Here is a 22,577-nt window from a genome sequence, read left to right on the forward strand (position 1 = left end):
AGTGTGTCAGCATTCAGTACAGCGCTGGTCTGCAGAGACTGCGAGCAGCCTAAGTTCGCCAACACTCTGTGTCTACACAAAAGATGCTCTGCAGCCACGGGGAGGAGCGAGGAGGCTCCATACGCGGCAACACAGTGGAGACAGCAACGCGGGGCCGAGACGGCAGGGCGGCTGGGAGCCGGGGCAGGGTGCGTGGGGGGCGTCTTCACTCGTTACCCTTTTGTAGCTTCCAGGTTTGGAACCTTGTGGATGAAGGTTTCAGTGCATTTTTCCCCAAAGAGAAATGGAAATGACAGCAGACACCCATAAAATGAAATCCTGAGGTGAAATGCATTTTGCAAACGTGGGAAGTGGGGTGCAGAGAGGGTGACCGCTGGCCCGGGGCCTGTGTGACTGCACAGTCTACCCCCTGTAGGCCCAAACCACCCCTGAACCCCGTGGGTGACCCCCAGTCATGGAGGGGACATGGCCCCAGGGTCAGCAAGCCCCTCTCCCTCCCAAAACCATTCAGTTTGGGGGACAAGAAACTCAAGTAGAGAAGTGATGTCCCCAGCCTCCCCTGATCTGGGGGCAGGTCTCCTGGGGCCTCCCAGCAGGGCTGGCTTCCCCAGGCTGGGAGAGGACAAGGACGAGGACGGGCCGGGAGGCCCCGCAGGCCGCTGACCTCGGCATGCTGGGCCATGGTGCTGGCCTCCACCGCATAGATCTTCCTTGCTCCGGCCTGGGCGGCGAAAAACGACAGGATCCCAGAGCCACAGCCCACGTCAAGGACGATCTGGGGAGGTGGGGTGGTGAGAACAAGACGCCAATGAAGGGACAGACATCACCAGTCTGAGCCCTGCCAGACAACCCCACTGGGTGTGCCCCGTGCTGCGAGGAGCACACGAGCCCCAGCTCTGGGTCTGAGGGCAGCAGAGCGGGACTCGCACAGACGGCGAGGACGGGAAGCCCATTACACACTCTCGGACCCGAGAAGGAATGGTTTGGGCTGTGGGTTGATGCAGCATGGGGGACAGGCTGTCACTAGTGTCACGGTGCCCAGAGTCTCTCTGGGAACAAGCGCTTGCTAGGTAAGGGCATTCTGAGCCCGGCTGTGTGACCACTGAGGCTTGGCCCGACCAGGCAGGCCCACCTGGAGGGCACCAGGTGGGCAGGCTCCGGCTCCAGGCCCCACAGGGCGTCAGCATGCTGGGAGGGGCCCCCGGGCCTCTGGGTCAGCTGGGCTGAGGACCAGCTTGGCAGCTGAGTGTGTGCTCCCGGGACCTCTGCAGCCCTCGCAGGGACAAAAGGGGCCCAGGGGCCGTGGGCGGAAGCATCTCCTGGCTCCGTGCTGACCCTGCCTGCAGAAGTGGCCAGTGGCTTGGCTGGGCGCCCCCTGAAGAGCTGCCGGCCCCTGTGCCGTGGGCTCTTGGAAGAGTCCAGGCCGGGGCATGGTAGACTGTCCCACGTTCTGGATTCGTCGGATTGCTTCCTCACAAGCAGCATCAGGAGAAAAGTTTCTGGGGTGACAGGCACGCTCTAACAGAGAACTGCTCTAGGCGCAGAATGAGCGCCCGGGGGTGCTGGGACCGTCACATGGGGGCCTCGGGGAGCCCACTGGAGCTCTAGGTGAGCCAAGGAAGGGATGTCTGTCCTGGGGGAGCTCGCAGGGACTTCGCTGAAGGAGCGTGCCCCTCCTGGGGCTCAGCGTGGCCTGCTCAGGAGGCCACCCGGCCCGGCGAGGACAGTGCCTCCCCAGCTGTGGGCTGGGTCCTGAGGGGATTCCAGCACTGCTGGGGGCATGACCAGGGCACCGGCTGCTGAGGGCGCGGACCTGTGGAGAGCCCTGACACACGCTGGGAAGGCACAGGCTCCCGGGGGGTCCAGAGACTCCAGGCCGTGGGAAGAGAGGGAGTAATCGCTCACCTCTGATCACGCATACTCTGCCCTGCTCGCTCCTTCTAGTCACGAGTATGCGTCACTCGGCAACGTTAAGATTTTAAAAGGAACCGGGGAAATAACTAGGTAAATTACACTACATTCATGGGACTCAATAATAAGTCCCAAGACGTCCCACTAGGCGGGGGAGAAGTATTTTGCAAGAAGAGCACATAAACTACAATCCCATTTTGTGAAAAAAAAAAAGGTTGAATGAAATAACTCAAAAATATATACACTGGCAGCCAGCCCGGTGGCGCAGTGGTTAAGTTCGCATATTCCGCTTCTCGGCAGCCGGGGGTTCACCGGTTCGGATCCCGGGTGCGGACATGGCACCACTTGGCGTGCCATACTGTGGTAGGCGTCCCACATATAAAATAGAGGCAGATGGGCACGGATGTTAGCTCAGGGCCAAGCTACCTCAGCAAAAAGAGGACTGGCAGAGTTAGCTCAGGGCTAATCTTCCTCAAAAAAAAAAAAAAAGCTGGTACAGTCATGCACCGAATACTGACATTCGGTCAATGACAGACCGCGTATCTGAAAGTGGGCCCATAGATGAGTCCCACGGAGCCTGGGTGTGTAGGGGGCTGTCCCAGCCAGGCTGGCGTAAGGACATGCTGTGATGTTCACACAAAGACAAAATCACCTAACACATTTCCCAGAACACAGCCCCGCTGTTAAGCGATGCGTGACTGCATACAATGGGGAGAAACCTGGAAGCGACCTTCACTGCTGCCCGCGGTCATTCTGGAGGGAAAGGACAGACCTTCCATGGCTGTATTAGACACCCTGGGTCCCGACACAAAGATTTTGCTTTTGTAATCCGAAAAAAGTAAAAATAAAGTCAATGAGCAAAAAAAACCTGGAGACAACTGACAGCGAGGTGGGCACGGCGGGCAGAGGCGTGGGGGGCGGGGCGCCTGCGGAGCCACTCACCTTGTCCTTGAAGTCCGTGTGGTTCTGCAGGATGGCGCGCTGGTAGGTGCCCGTGCGCACGTAGTCCTGCATCATGTTCTGCTGCTGGGACAGGTAGCCGTAAAACTGCAACAGACAGGCACCAGTGGCACAGGGCGACAGACACAGGTGGCCGAGGCCCTGGCCGGCCAGCGACATGGGGGCCGCCTCGGGCAGAAACTTCCATCTAGAGGCCGTCTCCCCGCTACCGCCAGCCTGGCCCCCAGGAGGGACACCGCCCACCGTCACCGTGGCCAATGCAGCCTGGAGCTGGAAGCCAATCGGGAGAACTCAAGACTTGCCCTGGGCGGGGTTCTGAGATCAGGGGCCCCAAAGAAGCAGATCTGACAGAACCCAGAACTCAGAGCACCAGGTGGGCGGGGTGCTGGGGTCTCTGTAAGACGACAGGCACTGGGAGGCGGTGTGGCCTGGGCGGAGGCCCGGGCCTCGGCATCGGGCAGACCTGGCCTCCCACCTTGGCTCTTGTGCATAAGAGCTGTATGACTTGGAACAAGTCTGAAGCTCCCTGAGCCTCAGTTTTCTCATCTGTAAAATGGGGACAATAAGAGTCCTTCCCTCCTCGAGTTGTCGGGAAGGAGGCGAGGCCTCCGTGTGTCTGACGCGTGTGGACCAGCGCCGGCCGCCCCACCCGCTGCGGACGTTCCGGCCACACTCGCCTTCCGCACAGTGCTCTCGGCTCTGAGCAGCAGCTGCACTCTGATCCTTGCAGCAGCCCCTGGGCAGGCACTGGCGTGTCCATTTCACAAACACGGAAACTGAGGCCCAGCGAGTGGAGGAGCCCTGCCCGAGGGGACGAGCTGGTGGGGGCAGAGCCAGGCTGGGCAGCCGGTGGCCCTGGGCCACGGCCGCAGGGACCCACCTGGAAATACTGCACGGCGGAGGACTCCTCGGTGCGCTCGCTGAACACCGAGCGCTCCAGGGTGTGGCCCCGGCAGGTCTTCAGGATGTTGTAGAAGGAACAGAAATCTGCAGGGGAGAGCTGGGTCATGCGCAGCCGTCGCAGGGGCACGGGGACCAGAGGGACCGGGGACCCTCTCTCCAAAGAGGTGCACACCCGACTTTTCCACCTTGAGCACATGCGACACGACGATTTCTTTTTCCCAAATATTTAAATTTGGACAAGAAGAAGGGCAGCCGAGCCTGCCATGTGGCTGCTGACACGGGAGGAGGCAGGTGTCCGCACTGGGGGCCGGGGTGCTCCACAGGGTGGGTGGCGGCGGGCCTGGGCGCTTCCTTGTCAAAGGAAGTGCGGCGAAGCCTCCGGAGGGCACACGCCCGCTGACCCGGGCACAGAACCTCTGGGCTTCGTCCCAGCAAATAACCACTAGCCCACCGAGCGGCTCACAGCGTGTCTGTGCGTGGCAGTGGACACAAGGGACGCCATGCCTCGGTGACAGTAAGAGGGGACTGAGAAACAGTCAGAGACGCCATCACCGTGGGTCTGCAGGACTGATGGTATGCGGCCCTTTAAAAGGAACTGTGTTTATTAACACAGACGATGGCTGCTGAATTGCATCAAGCAATTCAAAATCCAGAGAGACAGGAGGAGGTGGGGCCAGGGGCTGGGGAGGGGAGGGGGAGCTGGTGTTTAATGGGGACAGAGCTTCAGTTTGGGAAGATGAGAAGGTTCTGGAGCCGGCTGGTGGGGACGATTGCACAACAATGTGAATGTCCGTAATGCCACTGAACTGGACACTCAAAAAGGGCTCAAATGGGAAGTTTTTTGGTACGTATACTTCACCACAATTTAAACAACAGATAGGATCGAAAGGGGAAAAAGCAAAATGCAAATATTCACACAGTAGAAAAAGACTAGAGGGGGCCAGCCCCGATGGCCTCACGGTTAAGTTCGGCACACACTGCTTCGGCGGCCTGGGTTCAGTTCCCGGGCACAGACCTACATACCGCTGATCAGGTCATGCTATGGCAGCATCTCACATACAAAACAGAGAAAGATTGGCACAGATGTTCACTCAGGGCCAATCTTCCTCAGCAAAAACAAACACATACTAGAGGGATCTAAGCCACCAACTTCCAATGGTTAACCCTGGTGGTGTTTCCTCTCTCTTTTTTTTAACAATGAACTTAAGTTATTCCTGGAGGAAACGGGCTGTAGGGCTCAGGTCCCTTCAGGGGTCTCCAGCCCTGGTCGTCCCACTGCCCCCACTGCTGCCCCTGCCCCATGCCACCAGCAGCGCTCGCTGGGGCTCGCCAGCCCCTCCGTAACCTCATGTGTCCACTCGTGTCCCGTACGCGCGTCTGCTCAGCACCTTCCGGTGGCTTCTCTGCGCTCCGCCCGCCCCAGCCCCTCGTCCTGCCCATCCTCCAGTGTCGGCTGGGCCCGGCCCAGACCCTGACGGCCTCCTCCAGGGGCCAGGGCTCTGGGAGGAGGGAACAGGGGCCAGGCCCGCGGGGCGGGAGGGGCATCGTACCGTTGGGCGTGGCGAACTGGATGAGGACGCTGTTGCAGCCGAGCGTGATGATGAAGGACTGCTTGCCCACGCGGCTGCACTCGGTCTCCCGGGACACGGAGCACTTGAACACGCACACGTCTTCATCTACAATGACAGAGGCGGCGTGAGCCACAGGTCCCCGGCCGGCCACGAGGCTCTGCTCAGCCGCCTCTGCCTGAGCCATGTCCCTGCCACCCTCACCCACTCCTCTCGGCTCCCAGATTCTTCCGGGTGCTGTGAAACCGCCCTGCACGCGCTGCTGCGTGCCCTGCCTGTCAGCCCTCGCTGAGGACGAGGGGGTGGCCGAGCAGGCGACAAGGACGCAGGAACAATGCCTGCGGGACAGGAGGCCGGGTGTGCCAGGGCCACCAGGGCTGTGACGGGGGTGCCAGGCGCTGTGCGGCCCAGCGAGGCCTCTGGGCCCAGGGGCGCCTCTGCCAGGACACTGCCTCCTGGTGCACCTCCTGGCGCCAGGCCCCTGTGCACCCAGCGGGCACTGCGGTAGGGAGACATAGCCGCCAAGGGCAAGGTTTGCAGGGTCAGAGGGTCATGGGAGCCGCTTCCCAGCTGAGGGAGGCGGGCATGCATCTGCCAATCCTTCTGGGTCACATGGGGTATCACTGGCCTTCATAGCTGGGGGAGGGTCAAGAGGGAATTCCCAGGGCCCTTTCTAGGTTCTCCGGCTGAGCCCTTCCTCCCTGTCCTGGGGCAGCATAGTGACCGTGAGCCTGGCCGCTGGAGGACAGCCTGGGCTCATGCCCCGTCCACGCCACTCAGTGTGTCCCTTGACCTCCCTGAGCCTCGGTTTTCTCATCTACCAAATGGGACTGACGGGGGGGGGCAGGCAGAGGGCCCAGCACATGACAGTCCTGCATCCCGCGCGCGCCGCCACGACTGTTTCCAGTCATTCCTTCAACGAGCACGTGGTGTGCCCAGCTCACCAAAGCGGGGCACTGAGTGCCAGCAGGAACAGGATGAACCACACGACGCTGCGGCCCTGAGGCAGTGCAGCGGGCAGACGCCGCGTTGGTGTCGTGTTCTTGGCAAAAACGTTACCCTGGTCCCATCACAAGGGGACAACAGCCATGGCCAGGTCACAGGGACAGTCTGCAAGACAACCTGGCTTGTCCCCTCTAAACGGCAATGTCAGGAAAGACGACCATTGCTGGGAAGGGTTCCAGAGTGAGGGAGACAGGAGCCGCGCCCGTCACATGCTGAGTGACCTGGGACTGAAGCCTGACGAGACGCTCTCCAAAAGCTACGGAGGCCACGTGGAGAAATGTGAGCGTGGACTACAGGTGCGGTCATTTTAAATGATGTGATGACAGCATTGTGGTCTGCAGAAGAACACCCTTATTCTTAGGAGACTCGCGTGGAAGTATGTAGAGAGAATTCTCGTGATGTCTGCAACTTATGCAGACAATGACGAAATAGATGCATGGAGAGAAGCACGTGTACAGATGGGCAGAAGTGTTCCCAACCGCCCCAGGAGAGCCAAAGCAATCTTGAAAAAGAGCAAAGTTGGAGGACTCACACTCCCAGGTTTCAAAACTTACTACCAAGGTGCAGTAATCAAAACAGAACAGCATGGCCAAAGAGAGACAGAGATCAGTGGGACGAACTCAAGAGTCCAGAAGTCAGCCCTGTCGTTTACAGTCAGTTGATTTTTAACAAGGGTGCCAAGAGCATCCAACAGGGAGAAAATATTCTCTCCCACAGCTGGTGCTGGGACGAGCGCTCTCCACGTGCTTCTGCAGGGACCCCTACCTCACACCACACACACAACCCAACTCAAACGGGTCAGGACCTAAATGTACGAGCAGCAACTGTAGAACTCCGAGAAGAAAGCACAGGGGCAAATCTTCAGGACAGTGGGTTTAGCAAAGGACTCCTAGATTCGACACCCAAAGCAAGAGTATCAAAACAAAAACTCGATAAATTGGATTTCACCAAAATCAAAAACTTTTGTGCATCAAAGGACACTATCAAGAAAGTGAAAAAACCTACTGGACGGTGGAAAATGTTTGCAAAGCACATACCTGAGAAGGATCTAGCATCTGGAATATATAAAGAACTCTTAACAACAAAAAAGATAAACAGCCCGAGTCAAAAAGGGGCTAAGGGGGCTGGTCCCGTGGCGTAGAGGTTGGGTTCGGGGCACTCTGCTTCAGCGGCCCAGGTTCACGGGTTCGGATCCCAGGCACGGACCTACACCACTCCTCAGCCACACTGTGGCGGTAACCCACATATAAAAAATAGAGGAAGACTGGCACAGATGCTAGCTCAGGACGAATCTTCCTCGACAACAAGGGGCAGAGGACTTCAACCGACATTTTTCCAAAGAAGACACACAGATGTCCGAGAAGCACGTGAGAAGATGCTCACCATCGCTAATCAGCAGGGAAATGCAAATCAAAACCTCAGTGAGCTACCACTGCACACCCACCACCATGGCTGTAATTTAAAACCAAAAAGGGGAAAAGAACAAGTGTCGGTGAGAGATGGGGAAATCGGAACCTTCACACCCTGCTGGTGGGAACGTAAAATGGTGCAGCCGGCATGGAAAACAGGTGGTTCTTCAAAAGTTAAACATAGAATTACCGTTTGACTCAGCAACCCCACACCAAGGTACAGACCCAAAGAACTGAAAGCAGGTACTCAACACACACTCGTATGCAAATACTCAAAGCAGTGATGTTCACAAGAGCCGAAAAGTAGAAGCAACTCAGATGCCCACCAGCCGAGGAGCGGCTAAACCAAACGTGGTAAAACCATACAAGGGCATACAATTCAGCCACAGAAAGGCAGGCAGTCCTGACACTCGCTACCACGTGCATGGACCTCAGAAACACGCCGCCAAGGGAGAGAAGTCAGACACAAGAGGTCACACATTTGTGATCCCACTTAAATGAAACATCAAGAAATCGGTAAGTCCACAGAGACAGAAAGCAAATTGGCGGCAGCCAGGGGCTGGGGAGGGAGAATGGGAGCGATTGCTTCATGGATACAAGGTCTCCTTTTGGGGTGACGACATGTTTTGGAACAGGACAGAGGTGACGGTTACGCAATACTGTGAGCGCACCAAACAGCACTTAATTACACACCCTGCGCGGGTTTGTTTAACACTATGTAAATTTTATCTCAATAGACAAAGATCACCGTTCGATGTGTGAATCTGGAGCTGAAGGGCCTCAGGCTGTGCACCGTGGCCTTGCTCTCTGCCTGTGTAGTCTGAGCACTGGGCCGGGGCCAGGCCGTGGAGGAGGGCTCCTGGGCCACAGCGGGGCACGGTCACCCTCCTGGCCACGGATGGGAGGGAAGCGTGTCCTGGCCACCACGGCCCCAGGCTCACCCACAGGGGACCCAAGATAAGGGGCTGCCAAGTCCAACAATAAGCAGGTCCCAGGAAGGGACCCCACACCCTGGCATGGTGGCCATGCCCACACCCCTCCTGGGGCAGGAGATAAAGCCGATCTGTTGGCTGCGCCAGGGTGACAGTGAGACCAGAGAAGGCCTCTGTTTACGAAGCAGCCTGGCAACCCAACCAGTTGCCCTGGGCGCCCCCTGCCACCTGGCGCCGGGCAGGCGACCACAAGAACCTGTGGCTGAGCGCAGGCTGGCTGCGTCCAGAGGGGCTGGGCTCAGGCCAGGGAGGCCAGCGCCGAGGGTGACCTGACCCATCCAATCACGGCAGGGGCACCCACCACCCAAGGAGGCAGGCTTTCGTAAGAGTCACGGCTATGCCACCCCCAGGCCAGCCCCAGGCACCCAGGAGACGCTCGGTAAATATCTGACAAACCAAAATGAAAAGCTGGACCACATTCCTAGAGCTTTTCAAAGCTTCAAGAGAAGCCCAAGCTCTGGGGCTGGCAGTGCAGGCCTGGCACGACCATACTCCTCGCTCATCAGTCTCTCCCCTCCCCAGCCCTTCCCTGCGGGCCAGCTCCGGCCTTTGCACATGCTGTTCCCTCCCGCCGTCCCCCCTTTTGCCAGGACGAGCTCTCAGGACGAAGGGCGGTGGTGCCCCTATCTGCCAGTGGACAGCACGCACAGGGCTCTGCTCACTCAGTGGCCTGGGGCCCCCGAGGCCGGGCAGAGCTGGGATGCACACCCCACCTCCTGGCTGTGGATGGCTCCCAGGGGAGAGAGCTTGCCCCCCAGAAAGTGCCTAGGGCCCAGACCCCACGGGGCCTGGACCCAGCAGTGGTGGTCAGGTCCCCCCAGCAGCGCGGCCCTGGGGGCCAAGAAACCGCCTGGCAGCCTGGAAGGTGGGCCCCTCCCTCTCAAGTCACCATGACATTCAGCCATCAATGGGTGACCCTGAAGAGGCGGGAACTTGACTGTGTCCGGACTCCAGGAACCAACCAGAGAGCACCCCCCTATTCTGGCAGCCGGCGTGTCAGGAGCTGTGGACACACGGCCGGCCCAGGGAACCAGGCAGCAGAGAGGGGCTGGCGGGCCACTGGACCTCGAAGGGGGTTGTGGGCCAGAGGCTGTGCCAGGCTCCCGGTTCCTCTCTCTGCAGTAGGACGCACAGGCTGGAGGTGGGCAGAGCAGAGGCTCTCCTGAGGCGGGGTCCAAATGGGGGGCAGGGAGAAAAGGACTCCAGACTGGGAGCATCCATCACGCCAGGACTGTCTGCCCCACTTCCAGACCCCGCCGGGTACCGTGAGCTGGCCTCCCACCCGCCACGCTGCCAGTCTGTCCTGCAGAGGCTCTGGGTGGGGGGTGAAGGGCCACCACAGCCAGGGCCAACCCTGCAGGGTGAGCAGTGCTTGGGACCCCGGGAGGACAGGAAACCACCCCACCTGGCTTGCTCCCGGGAAGCAAGGCTCCCGAGCACCCATGTCATGAACCCCAGTCCCCATGGGGAGCTGGGCCCGGCACTCGCCCACACTCCGCTGAGCCTGGGATGGGGCTGAGATGTCAGACCATGAGGACCAGCACTTTCCAGGGCCAGGCTCTGTTCCTGCGCTTTCCCCTGACTCCTCATAGCACCCCTGGGAGTATCTACTGTTACCGCCCTGTTGGCTCGAGGAACCGGGGCTCAGAGAGGTTAGGTGTTTCACTCAAGGTCACACAGTGAGTGAGTGGCCGAGCTGACTGCTCCAGGGTTTGGGCTCCTAAGTAACGTGCTGGACAACCTCTCTGTGCTTCCAGGAGTGGGGATGGCCAACTTTCTCTGTAAAGGACCAGAAGGTAACTATATTTGGCTTTGCAGGCCATATAATCTCTGCTACCATGACTCAACTCTGCCAGAGGCAATAAGTAAAGGAGTGAGCGCGGCTGACTGCCAGTAAAACTTCGCTTACCAACGCGGCCGAGGCATCTGGAACCACAGGCGCAGAGAGGAGGGCACGAAGCTCCCTCTGCACGCGCTTCCTCATGTGCTCACCGGACACCGGGAAGCGGAGACGCCCTCCCCAGCCCAGGGGAGGCGGGAACAGCCGGGTGGCCCGAGTGACAAGGATCCCCAGGTTAGGGGCACGGAGCCAGGGGAACACGGACACTGCAGGAGGCTCGAGATGGCACCTGACCCAGCCCGGGGGAGAGACCAGGAACAAACTCTCCAGTGAGAGGGAACAGCACGTGGAAGGCAGAGGGAAAAGGGGGCTGTGATATTCACATTTATAATAAAAAATAGGTATTCGGTCTTCGTCCCAATTCCTGGCATGGAGCTCCTAAAACTCGGGGAATTTCCTGCTAAGAGCCATGCAGGTGTCTTTTGTGACTCACAACGAGCCCCCTCAACCCTCAACCACTGCAGGTTGCTCAGAAGCACAGGTGACAACCCAGACTTGCGATCAGCGGGGGTGGGGGATGGTCCTGCGGGACTAAGCCCTCGACTGCAGGATCCGACGGCCTCTCCAGCTAGTGTCAGCACTGAGCGGAACCGTAGGACACCCAGCTGGCGTCAGACAAGCGCGTGGTGTGGGGACACCCCCAGCGCCTGGTGACAGTAAGTGTTCTGCGTGAGAACTGAGAGTAAGGGCGACACGCAGGAGGAGCGTTGCCCTGGAGGGGCCCAGGAGGGAGGAGGGAGCAATGGGAACAGCGGGGCTGGGAGTCTGCCCCACAGCCACAGGCAGCACTCTGTGGGACCCCCGTGCTGGGTGACAGGAGGGTGCTGGGTGACAGGCAGGCGATGGAGACAGGGCAGGCAGCAAATGAGTGAGGCTGGGACACGGGCGCCTCTTGGGGACAGACTGCCTGCTCCCCACCCACACAGAACCAGCCCCCCGCCATCCCCTCCTGCCCATGGGATCCAGGACAACAAAACTGGGGGACCCTGAGGCACAGGGGCTCCTAGGTCCCAGGCTTGAAGGAAACGCCCTGCTCGCCACCCCACTGCTGGGCCTGACCTGGGCGAGGCACCCAGGTGGGCTCAGCAGAGCTGGCTGACTCGGAGAGGTGGACACAGGGCGCCCTGTCTCAGGCCCTGACCAGATGGTCCCAGGGGATGCGCCGAGCCTCCAGTCACCTCCTAGCCACAGTGTCTGCTGCGGTCTCCCACCTGCTCACACCCCTCCATGGTTTCCCAGAGCCTTCTGGAACAAGTCTAAACTCCTTAGAGGGTTCAGGAGCTCCCTGCCAATGTCTGCAGCCTTGTCATGCCCCGTCATCTCTCTAGCCAAGCCACATTGACTTCGCCATGCCCCGAGACCACGGACAGAGGATGTCTCTCCAGGCTCTGTGGCTCCTGAGACCTGGAACACCCTTCCCCTCTTCTCCTGCGTCCCTGTCACCTCCTCCAGGAGGTCCTCCAGCACCCACCCTTCTCGCCCCCCGACGACCAGGTGAGGCACAGACGAGGGCTCTGCATGCGGCCCGCACCTGTGGGATGCCGACCCACGGCGGCCTCGGGGCCCGAGGTATGGGAGGCCAGCCCCTCCCCTACAAGCAGGAGGCAGCCAGCAGGGCTCCAGGTGCGCAGACCCTGACGGCGTGGTGGCCTAGGGAAGGTCACTAACTACTCAAGGCGCTGGGCACTGGGGGGGCCGCACGCTACCGTTCCCCCTCGCTTCTGGAAAGAACAAAACAAGGGCCCTTCAGGCCGGGCAGACCTGGCTCAGAAGGGCTCAGTGGAAAAGGACAAACGCTGGAGGCAAACTCTCCTCCCGCGGAGCCTTCCATCCTCGCGCAGGGTGAGAGCCGCTCCTGGCCTCGTGGGGAGCAGAGGGGGAGGGCCTGACGGGAAAGGAACCCCCGGCTCCGGAGGGAAAAGGAAAAAAAAAGGCCACATTTCAAGTCCTTGCCTCTCTGGCGGGAAAACAAGCAGTGCCACCAAAGGAGGAGTAATGAAAGCTATTTATCTTGGCAGACCTGGGGGGAGTCAAAGCGCTCGTGCGAATGGGAGGTCTCTTACTCAGTCGCCTCCTACCGCCAAATAAAACATGGCTGCTCAGCTTCCAGAGGAAAATATTCCACGGGAGAGAGGAGGGTCAGGTGAAGCGGAGGACGAGGCATGGAAAGATCTAGATGCTTCCCTCTGCCCACCCAGCGGCATCCTCTGCTCGGGGCCATCGGCTCCCCAGGCAGCTGTGTGCCGAATGTGGGCTCTGGGGCCAAGCAGCGACCAGACTGCAGGGTGACAAGAGCTGGAAGGAGGGAACTCGGGAGTATGGGGGCGACAGACTGCCCCGGGGAGACGGTGACATCCAAGTGGAGCCAGGCCCTGGGGGATGGAGGGCTTGCCCTCCGGGAAGGGCCCGTCTCCCCGAGGCACAGGCCCCACTGCCCTGGGTGGCAACGTGTTGTAAACTCTGCGCAGGAAGCTTCCTCTGTCCCTGTGAGGCGTGCGCCCCAGGGGCCAGGACAGGGAAGAGAGCATCCCGGCTGACCCAGCAGGCAGGCCAGGCAGGCCAGGGGTTGGATGATGGGCCTCCAGGAAGGCCACACCTGCCCTTCTTCAGCTGTGTGGCCCTGGGTCTCGGTTTCCTCATCTGTCCAATGGCAGTCATGACACAGCCCCGGGGCTGAGAGGACACACCCACGCAGAGGGCCTGCCTTCACCTCTGAGCTCAAGAGCCCGTCTGGGAAACGGGGACCAGACCCCTCGCTGCCGTGAGGGTCCCCGGAGATAACGGAGGCAGCAGGAAGTGTACTGAGTACTTGGGGACCGGGAGCAGCCACTGTCCCCGTCCTCAGATCAAGGCCAGTCTCCGTGTCAGAAGAGACTCCCACCCCGGGAATCCTCACCCCGCCTGGCCTCCCTCGCCGGTGTAACCCGAGCCGGCTGCTCCTGCGCTGTCCTGGGAGATGCTCTGGGCAGCAGCTGCCACACACTGCCCAACCCCGGGTACTGGGTGACCATGAGGTCACCCTGGGCTCCTCTGCCCGGCCCTGGCCAGGTGAATCCCAGCCCCTGACAAGCCCCTGAGCCCGTGTACTGTGGCACCTCTTCCGGGCAATCGGTTGGTCAGACCTCCGTCCAGAAATCCCCTTGCGGGGTCTTACCCTACAGCGCTGCTTGTAAAGGTCATACGCAGACACAGGACCCCTCACAGTGGCAGAAAACCTATATCCCCTGCGAAGGAGCAAATGAAGGTGCGGCCAGTGAAGACACCGACTGCCCCGCTGCTAGGGACAGAACATATGCACAACAGGCACAAAAGCGACAGAGGTCGGGGAGGGGCCAGGCGCACTGTGTGCCTGGGGCTTGTCTAGAAAGAAACACAATAAAATGACTTGGGTGGCTGCCCCTGGAAGGTCCTTCTCGGTGGGCATGCTCCTCTCCCACTGTGCAAACTGCAGAACTCAGAGCCCGGTGGGCTCCTGGGGAGAGATTGATGCACGCATGCCTGAAAAAACTGTGCAGGAAGGTCACACCAGAGGACCAGCGGGGTCGGGGACAGGCCGGGATCCGGAGGGAGGAAGACACGGAACTTTTGCACTTCTGCCCTGTACACGAAAGATAACCAGACAAAAGGCACTCGGGACGGGCGAGGCCTGGGGTCTACTCAGGCCCATCTGGTCCTCCTAGTGAGCAGGTCTGACTAGGTGCCCCCCCAACCCTGCTGGATGGTGGAGGGTGGTGGCAACATGCCTGTCCTCTGCTGGGGAGGCTCTGTGACCAAAGGACCCTCCGAGGGCTGGGATGGAGGAGGGGCAGACAGCCAGGCCAGGGTTCCCAGGGCCACCAGTGGCTCAGGTTTCTTCAAGCCCGGGGCATCACAAGTCCACATTCCAGGCAGCTGTCACCCGGGAAAGCCCTGTCCTGCGGGGAGGCCACCGGGAAGGGGGAGGTACCGCTCTCAGAGTGAATCCAGGCTCTGCCACCTGGGCCCTCACCCCCCGGCCCCCAGCCTCCTCTTCCCTGTCTAGAAAAACAAAATAATAACGCATCGTTCACTGCTGTCATAAGACCTGACACACCGCGGGGCCAGCCTGAGAGCCACGAGCGCACAGGGCCCCCATCTCCGCAAGGCACCCCGGCCAGAGGCAAAGACCGAGAGAGGAGTCCTGGAGAGAATTCTGGACACAAGGCCACACTGGACCCAGACTGGGAGTCTGGCCCTGTCCCCCAGCTGACAACTGGACCAGCACAACTAGAAGGCTCTCGGGGGCCTCAGGGACCCAGGAGGAGCCATCTGGCCCAGCTGGAGAGCCACCAGCTTCCCACAGCTCTTGGGAATGTCTTGTTTTGGGCTCCAAAGGCTCCTGGCTGGGTCTTCAGGTCGCCTCAAAACGGCCCCTTCTGAAGGCGGAGCACCAGCGAGTGGAACACGGGACCCCCCTAGGGGAGACGAGCTGGGAGGGGGCAGCGTTCTCTGGGCAATGTTTTATTTCTGAAGGTGGGGGTGGCAACGCACAGGCCTTCGCCACTCTACCCTTCATTCCTTTAAAACTATTTCACAACAGCTCCACAGCCAGCTGCCTCTGCTGGCACGTTGGGGTCCCGGGTTGGCAATTTACGGGCAGCTCACAAAGTCAAAAAGTTCAATCTACTTTAAAAGGGGCCCTGCGAATACAGGTTTCCCAGGAGGACGAGTCATTTCCAAAGTCACCCAGTGACAGGGTGACAGGACACGGGGGGGGGGCAGGGCCGAGGATGGAAGAGGCCCCCAGTCCCAGAGGTAGCCAGGCAGCCATCTGGGGGGGCCGGGACCCCTCCAGGGTTTCCTGTTGGTATCTGGGGAAGGTCCCCAGCACAACTGGGGCCACAGGCCTGCCTGCCTACTGCAGGACCTGAACTTGGAAGCCAGCTGGAGCTGCTTCTGGGGGTGGCACCCCGGGAACGGCCAGGCAGGCCCTCTGCGCAACCCCGGGGCTGACCCCAGGCTGGAGGAGGGCTGGCCCCCTCCAGCACTGGAGAGCCCCAGAGCTCATAAATCAGCAATGGCTTCGGGAGCAGAGGCTGGGGGGTATCCTGCAGGGGGCCTCTCCGTGGGGGACCATGGGGGACAAGGAGGCTGGCTCTGCCTTAGGGGATTGAAGGCTTCAGGTCCTGCAGGCCTGGTCTGGAGGGGCCTGAGGGTGAGTCGAATTGTGGGGTGTGCGGAAGGGCAACCCCGAGGACAGGTGGACCAGACAAAGAAGGCCTGGCTTTGCTGGAAAGCCTACTGGGGGCGCCGGCTGGGCGGGAGCTGTTACATGCAAATGCTCCCCGCCATGCTAATGAGCGCAGCCCAGGCCTTTGTGAGCCACAATAGGGCCAGCAGATGTGTCGGGGCCTCGCCCTGCACGGGGAGCTTAGCGGATAATCATGGGGGGCGGGCAACAAACCGGCCGCCCCACTGGCCTCCATCACCCAGTCTTTCTTCTCTGGCCGTGACTTTGAAGCAAACAGCTAATGCTGTACAATGCTCCCGGCCACCTTCCAGGGCACACTTAGCTCGGTTTCAAGAGGGGAAACTGAGGCACACAGAGCCGACATGCTGGGAGCAGCTAAGCCTGGGGAACCGGCAGCTTGGGGCAGATTGTGCCCCAGCCTTCAGGAGGAGAGCTGGGCCCGGGAGGCTGTCAGGGCTGCACTAGGGCGCTGGGCAGGATGTGGGCTCTGGGCCCGGGCACAGCCAGGCCTGGCTGGCTGACCACGGCTGGCAGGCGCGTCCCGGTGAGCCTCACCACCACAGGGAGGTACTGATTCTGCTCTGAGTGTCAGCAGGGTCCCCACCACCCGCGACACATGGCAGGAGCTGAGCAAGCCGAGGCGGGCAAGGGAGGCCCCTGGCAGAGGGGACGCTTCGGGAGGCCTGGGGGGCCGGGTTGGAATGAGGCATGTCCGGGAGCAGCAGGAGGACCCCAGGCTGTGCAGGGGGACCCAGCCTCAGAGCAACCAGTTGGTCCCTCCATCTCTGGCTCCTGCACTGTTCAGTGCCGAAAGCAGAGCTGTTCACAGGTCTGAGCATCTTGAACGTGGCTCCCAGGACGGGGCTGCCCTCGGCCAGCTGAGGGGCCTCAACCTGGGGACCGGGGTGGCTTCAGAGAGCCCACACGGGAAGAGGTGGGGGGACGGGGCAGGGTCAGCCTCGGTGGAGACCGAGTGATGCAGGAAACCAGCCTGGGGGCTGAGGCTGACCTGGGGCCCGTCTTCACAGAAAAGTTTTGACCACTGGCCCAGAGGTGACACAGGATGTCCTGTGGCTGCGGTGCTGCCGGAAGGGCCTCCGCCAGGCCCCTGGGGCTCCGGGAGACCCTCTGTGCCCGAGGCCGGCCTCGGAGAACAGGATGTTTGAGTTAGGAGGACGGGCTGCACCAGATGTGACTCCAGATGTGGCACAGGCGGGAGGGGACCAGAAGGGAATCAGCAACCAGACAGGAATGAGGAAAGACTGGCTTTGGGTTCCAGAGGAGGCCAGCAGCGTCACTGCCCTGATACAGGACAAGGACCAGAGGGGCGGGGGGTGGGCCCCTCCCCACGCCAGGGGCTGAATCTCCGTTTACAGCACTGACCCCTCGGCAGGGCTGAGTGGAGGCCCAGAGCCCACAGGGTTGGCATCGTGACTATGCCACCCACCTCTCAGCGCCTGTTTCCTCGCTTATAAAATGGGCAGGGAGCTGGAGCCACTGCGCCTCCCCGCGGGGCGTGTGTGGCTTGGGTGGCAGAGAACGGGCTGGTCCCACCCCGACTGGCACCTCCACCGAGCGCCCTTGTGCCAACTGTGCGCAGCGGCCAGGTGCCCCTCGGGGCTGCTGGGATGGGCAGGCGAGTGAATGAACGTAAAGCCTGGCGCGGCGCCCCAGGCACACGCTCGCTCAGCGAACAGCAGTGACGGTCGGCCCTGCAGGCGGTAATAACCAGGGCATGGGGGGGGGGAGGTGTGCGAGGGGACTCAGAGCCAGCGTGCCTGCCCCCACATAGGGACCAACCTCCGGTCACATCAAGGGCTCCAACTAGAGCCAGGCTCTGCGAGGACGGGGGACCCCCCCAGGGCACACGTGGAAAGTCTGGAAGTTCGGCCTGCCTCTGCTCTCCCCTCCAGCTCACAGAAGAATGTGGCAAATTCTCTGGAATGTCCCTCTTGGGTCTGCAAGAGGCCCCCCAGTCTGTCTTTGATTATTTATTCCCATGCCCGGGGTGGGGGGGGGGAGGGCGGGCAGGGGTCACAAGAGCACCCTTTTTCATTAGAGCACCGATCAGCCAGGGTCCTGCCTCCATCCCCCCCCACCCCCGTCTCCCCGTGCTGCGCTGTGGGGCAGCTTTCCGAACGTAAAACCACTCTGTTCCGACACGGGCACCGCATCCCACCTCCAGCCACGGAACACAATTAGCGGGGGAGCAAAGCCAGCAAGGATCTTAAAGAAAAACAGCCCTGAGCCACTCTTGCCAAAGCCGTGGGTGATGAATCGCTTAAAAGAGACAGACAAAAAGAGGGCATAAAGGGGGCTCTCCCCTCTGTGCAAGGACGGGGGGTGGGGAGGAGACAGCCCCCCCCACCTTGACCAGTCTGGACCTGTTTTTGAGAATGTTCCGCCTGGCAGAGGGGACAGACCGGCCTGATGGGACAAAAACTACCCAGAGGCCACGGGACAAGTTCTAGGTCTGGCTTTGGGTGGCGGTTACGCAGGGGGACACAATTGTCAAATGCACCGAACGGCACACCTACGACCTGCGCATCGGTGCGTGCTGACAAAGCAGCGATTGAAATAAATAAGTCATCAGAAGAATAACCCACCAGAGGAGACACATGGGGGCCAGAGTCCCCACATCCAACCCCTGCAGGCCTGGGTGGAGCCTGGGCTCAACTGTCTCCACGTAACTGGTTTTCGGGGAACAAAGGGAGGGGGGTTGGGGAAGTTGGGGACTCCGACTCTTCAACCAGAAGTCAGAGCTGCAAAGCGTGACAAGCATCCTGGCAGGTGCCGTGTTTCTCAGGTCAATGGCAAAGGTGCCAAGGGCCCGGCCCCGCACTGTTACCGGGACCCTGACCCTCAAGCTTCCCAAGCAAGTCCCGGAAGTGAGAGAACGGGAGGGCCACCGCACAAAGCCGCAGGGGCTCCCTCCTGAGTCATCCGGGACCAGAGGAGGCTCGGGCAGGCTCTCTGGAGGCCACCTTAGTACCCTCCCCAGCTGCAGCAGAACCTGTCCCAGGGTTTAGGATCAGCCCCTGCCCTGGGCCACATCTTCCCTTCCAGACCTCACAGCAGTTCAGGAGACCAATGACACATCACACCGTGTGCCTGTCACCATTGTGTGCGCTGGGCCAACACCCGCCCTCAAGACCGCCAGGAGGAAACTGAAGTGAGAAGCAGGGTCACTCAGCCAGGGTCACAAGGTCAAGTCAGGGCCAGGCCCCACAGCCCAGGCTGCTCCTGACCTCCAGCAGCTTCTGCCCCACCGAGGGCTGCTGTGCTCTGGGAAGAGGAACAGAAGACACTCCAGCCATGGAATGCCAAGTGCCTGTCCCTCGGCCTGCCGGAGAGACGGGGGACCAGGACAGCAGGAGGGACGACCTAGAGACACTGCCGACCCCAGCTGCCCCAGGAGCAGGCTGGCACCCCAGCTAAGCCACTGCCTACTTGTCCCCACAGCTTCCCTCCTTCCCCCTCAACTCTCTCTCTGGCGGAGGGCCTCCTGTCCCCGCTTAGCTCCGCGGCTGCCACCCTCTCCTTGCTGCCTCCGGGCCACTGCCCATCCAGGGGCGCCATGGGGTTCTGCGGCCGCCCCCTCTCTGCTCCCCAAGACCGGGAGTGTGCTGGGGTGGGGATCGCACCTGACTTGTGCAGGGCTGTGCCCACAGTCCAGGCACAGGTGTCCGCCCTCGCCAAGGCCACCTGGCACCAGCTAAGACCCTCCATGGACCCCACCGCTGCCAAGGGAGCTAAGAGTCGGGAGACGAAGTCATTCACCCAAGATCACCCCGCTAGGAAAGGAGAGGGGACAGATGTGGGCTTGAGCCGGGACACAACCACAGGTGTCACCTCCCTCCCCAAGACCCTGGAATACACGCCAAGCCCATTGCTGGGGCCGCCCCTCCTCCGGGCCGCCCTGCTCCAGCCCTGCTGGCCGCTGGCTGCCCTTGACCGCGCTGGGCCCACAGGCTCACTCCAGGAGCGGCTCTGCCCGCCTGCCGGCCAGGGGACATTATTTTAAGCACTTTACTTCCACTAGCTCACAACTCACGCTGACTCTCCAAGGTAGATGCTATCAAGATCCTTGTTTGACAGTCGAGGAAACTGAGGCACAGAGAGGACACGCAGATGGTGAGGCATGGAGGTGGGACTTGGCCCCAGGCCCCACTGTGCCTTCTCCTGGAGGCTCCAATGCCCGACCCTGAGCAGGGGGGCCACCTCTGACCACCTCCCACCCCGTCCTCCCCCTCTCCCACCCCTCCCCCAGCATCCTCAAGCCTCAGCTCCTACCACTAAGCACTAGGTGTTCAGGTGACTGCTGACAAGGCCAGTCACACCCCTTCCCCTCCATAAATGGGGGACCCTGTGCTCGTCTCCAGTGTCACTGTATCCCCTGCTCCTAAAACAGTCTCTGGCACCCGGCAGACGCTCAGCAAAGCTGTGCTAACTGTTTCAAGTCAGAGGAGCGGCATCCACCGCAATAAAAAGATGCAAGTCCACTCTCCACCCGTGTTTCCAGGTGAATGAATGAAAAGCGGGGTCGGGTCTCCCCATCCTTGAAGAACTGATGGTGGGCCTTGCTGCCCTGGCTGAGGCCGGCTCCCCATTCTCCCCCAGACCTGCCATCTGGCCATGTCCCCTCCCCCAGCCCAGCCCTCCAAGGGGGCTGCCCCTGCGGATCAGAACCCACTGACCTCCCCTTGGCTCTCTAGCTCGCTCTGACCTTCCTCTCACTCCTGCCCTTTCAAAGCCCATCCAGGCCCCGCCTCGCTCACCAACCACCCCCGCCCCTTACAAGCCAGGGCATCCACTTCACCCCGCAACCTGGCGCTGTCCTCCAGAGCTGTCAGCCCTGCTCTGCTCAGAGAGCCCTTCGAGGGGAATCAAAGGTGGGGGATCTTCTTCGGGGGGGCTACGGCTCGGTGAGTGGCAGCCCAGGGGCCCCAGGTCCCGTGGGATGAGGGCCAGGCCCTAGAGCCTCCCTAGACAGCTGGTGAAAACATTTTCCTAGCATTAAAATGGTTTCCATAACAACAACAAAAAAGTGGGGGAGCCATTCCCCAGAAAAACGCATAGAGAACCAACAGCAACGCCACGCACAGTTTACGGGGTGCACACGGAGCCAGACACACAGAGGGAAGCATCCTACGTGCTCCCTCCAGAGAGGGGCCACTGTCATCCCTTTTCTACAACCAAGGGAGCTCGTCCGAGGTCATAGCCACCGACTTTTGTCCTATGCAAAACTGCATACAATTTCAGGGGCTCATGGGACCCCCTAGGGCCATCCACAACTTCAGGTTAAGAGCCTTTGCTCTGAGGTGCCTGACCCCCCCACCTGGAGCAGCTCCGCCTGGCCCAGGCCTGGCCCTCCACCTGTCCTCCTGGGATGGGCATCTCCCCGGTTCCTGAGCAGATCCAGACATAGTTCCCTCACCGCCACCAAGGGCTCCTGGGCTCCCCAACTCTGCACCATCTGACCCAGGCCAAGGCCTGGCACCTACAATCATGTACGAGCTCACGCCACACTCCTCCTTCAGGCAAAAGACCCTGCACGCCCACCTCGTCCAGACCCCCACATGTCGTGCCCGCGCCTGCCCACCAGGCACCAGCCCCTTTCCACCTGCGATCTCACAGATGGGCCTGCAACAACCCCAACGGGGCTCCCCGTACCTGAAAGACACGGGCCCAGAGTGTTTCAGAAACGAACCTTCTGGATTTTTACAGAGGCAACAAGGTACAGAGAAGGCAAGTTATCCCCACAGAGCACGGGCAACCCCTGAAACCAAGCCCGCTCTTGCATGAAGTGTGTTGACTGTCCTATGACACTGGGTACGCAGAATTACGAGGAGCCCCGCGCAGCAGCTCGGGTGGGATTCCGCTGACTGAAGAGCTAGATTTTACTATCAAATGAGTAGCGAGTCCACTCATCAGAACTTCTGGATCTCCCAATTGCCAGTGAGGGGCTGGGAGCCTCGGGGGCGCAGGTGGAGGTGAGAAAGGGGAGGGGCCTGGAGGTGGCAGGGGCGGGGCCCAGGACTGGCGGCCAGGCCAGCTCAGGACCTGGTGGTTCATAGACATGCCTTTCTATTTTAAGATATGAGACACCACAAGTCAGAGGACAAATGGCCACTGGCGAGAGGCCTCTGTGTCGGGGTGGCGGCAAGCAGGGAGGGGACGCTGGCCAGCTGGGGTGGCATGCCCCTTCTGAAGGCGGCACCACTAGCCAGCACAGCCTCAGGGCTGCAGGCCCAGGGTTGCCAGCCCTTCTGATTTTTCACAAGTACAAAGTCAGATTTTGGTGTGAAATCACCCGATTAAAAAAATATCAGGAGTCTACTTTTATTTTCACCACATAACCAAGCAAACCCTGCAGGCAGGTCACCCACGATACCCGGCCACGGGTCAAGGCCTCTGCCACTCTGTCCCCAAGGCCCTGGGCAGAATTCACTTCTTGTTCCATAACACAACTGCTGGCCCTCCGACACGCTTCTGAGGCAGGCTAAGGTGAAACTACTCGGTTACATGCCTGTTGTGTTCTCTAGTCTGGAAGCTTCCACAGGCTTCTCGCTCCCTGCTCCTGTCTACACCGTAATGTGCTGCTGGAAGAATCTTCAGAAATACCATTTTTATCATGTCAGGCAGGCAACACCTGACCATATACAGGAAAAGGCCCTGTCACTTGTAAAATGTGACTCGTGCCCAACCTTGTCACAACTC

At 60.6% G+C, this 22,577-nt stretch overlaps 1 protein-coding gene and 1 long non-coding RNA gene across 3 annotated transcripts in view; one reads left to right on the forward strand and one right to left on the reverse strand.

Annotated features, from left to right (window-relative positions):
- CARM1 (coactivator associated arginine methyltransferase 1) overlaps positions 1–22,577 on the reverse strand; it is a 38,009-nt gene that overhangs the window by 9,657 nt on the left and 5,775 nt on the right. For both annotated transcript variants that reach the window (XM_070625522.1, XM_070625521.1), the window contains exons 2-5: positions 5,325–5,450; positions 3,752–3,858; positions 2,854–2,958; positions 665–775 (exon numbers count right to left, since the gene is read on the reverse strand). In XM_070625522.1, coding sequence (XP_070481623.1) covers positions 665–775; positions 2,854–2,958; positions 3,752–3,858; positions 5,325–5,450 — 449 coding nt within the window. The remainder of the gene's footprint in view (positions 1–664; positions 776–2,853; positions 2,959–3,751; positions 3,859–5,324; positions 5,451–22,577) is intronic.
- LOC139084148 (uncharacterized) lies at positions 9,730–10,997 on the forward strand. Its single transcript, XR_011541499.1, has 2 exons — positions 9,730–9,889; positions 10,567–10,997. It is a non-coding gene; the product is annotated as an uncharacterized lncRNA (long non-coding RNA).

The sequence above is a fragment of the Equus przewalskii genome, chromosome 6 (genome assembly GCF_037783145.1).
Source record: "Equus przewalskii isolate Varuska chromosome 6, EquPr2, whole genome shotgun sequence".
Lineage (NCBI taxonomy): Eukaryota > Metazoa > Chordata > Mammalia > Perissodactyla > Equidae > Equus > Equus przewalskii.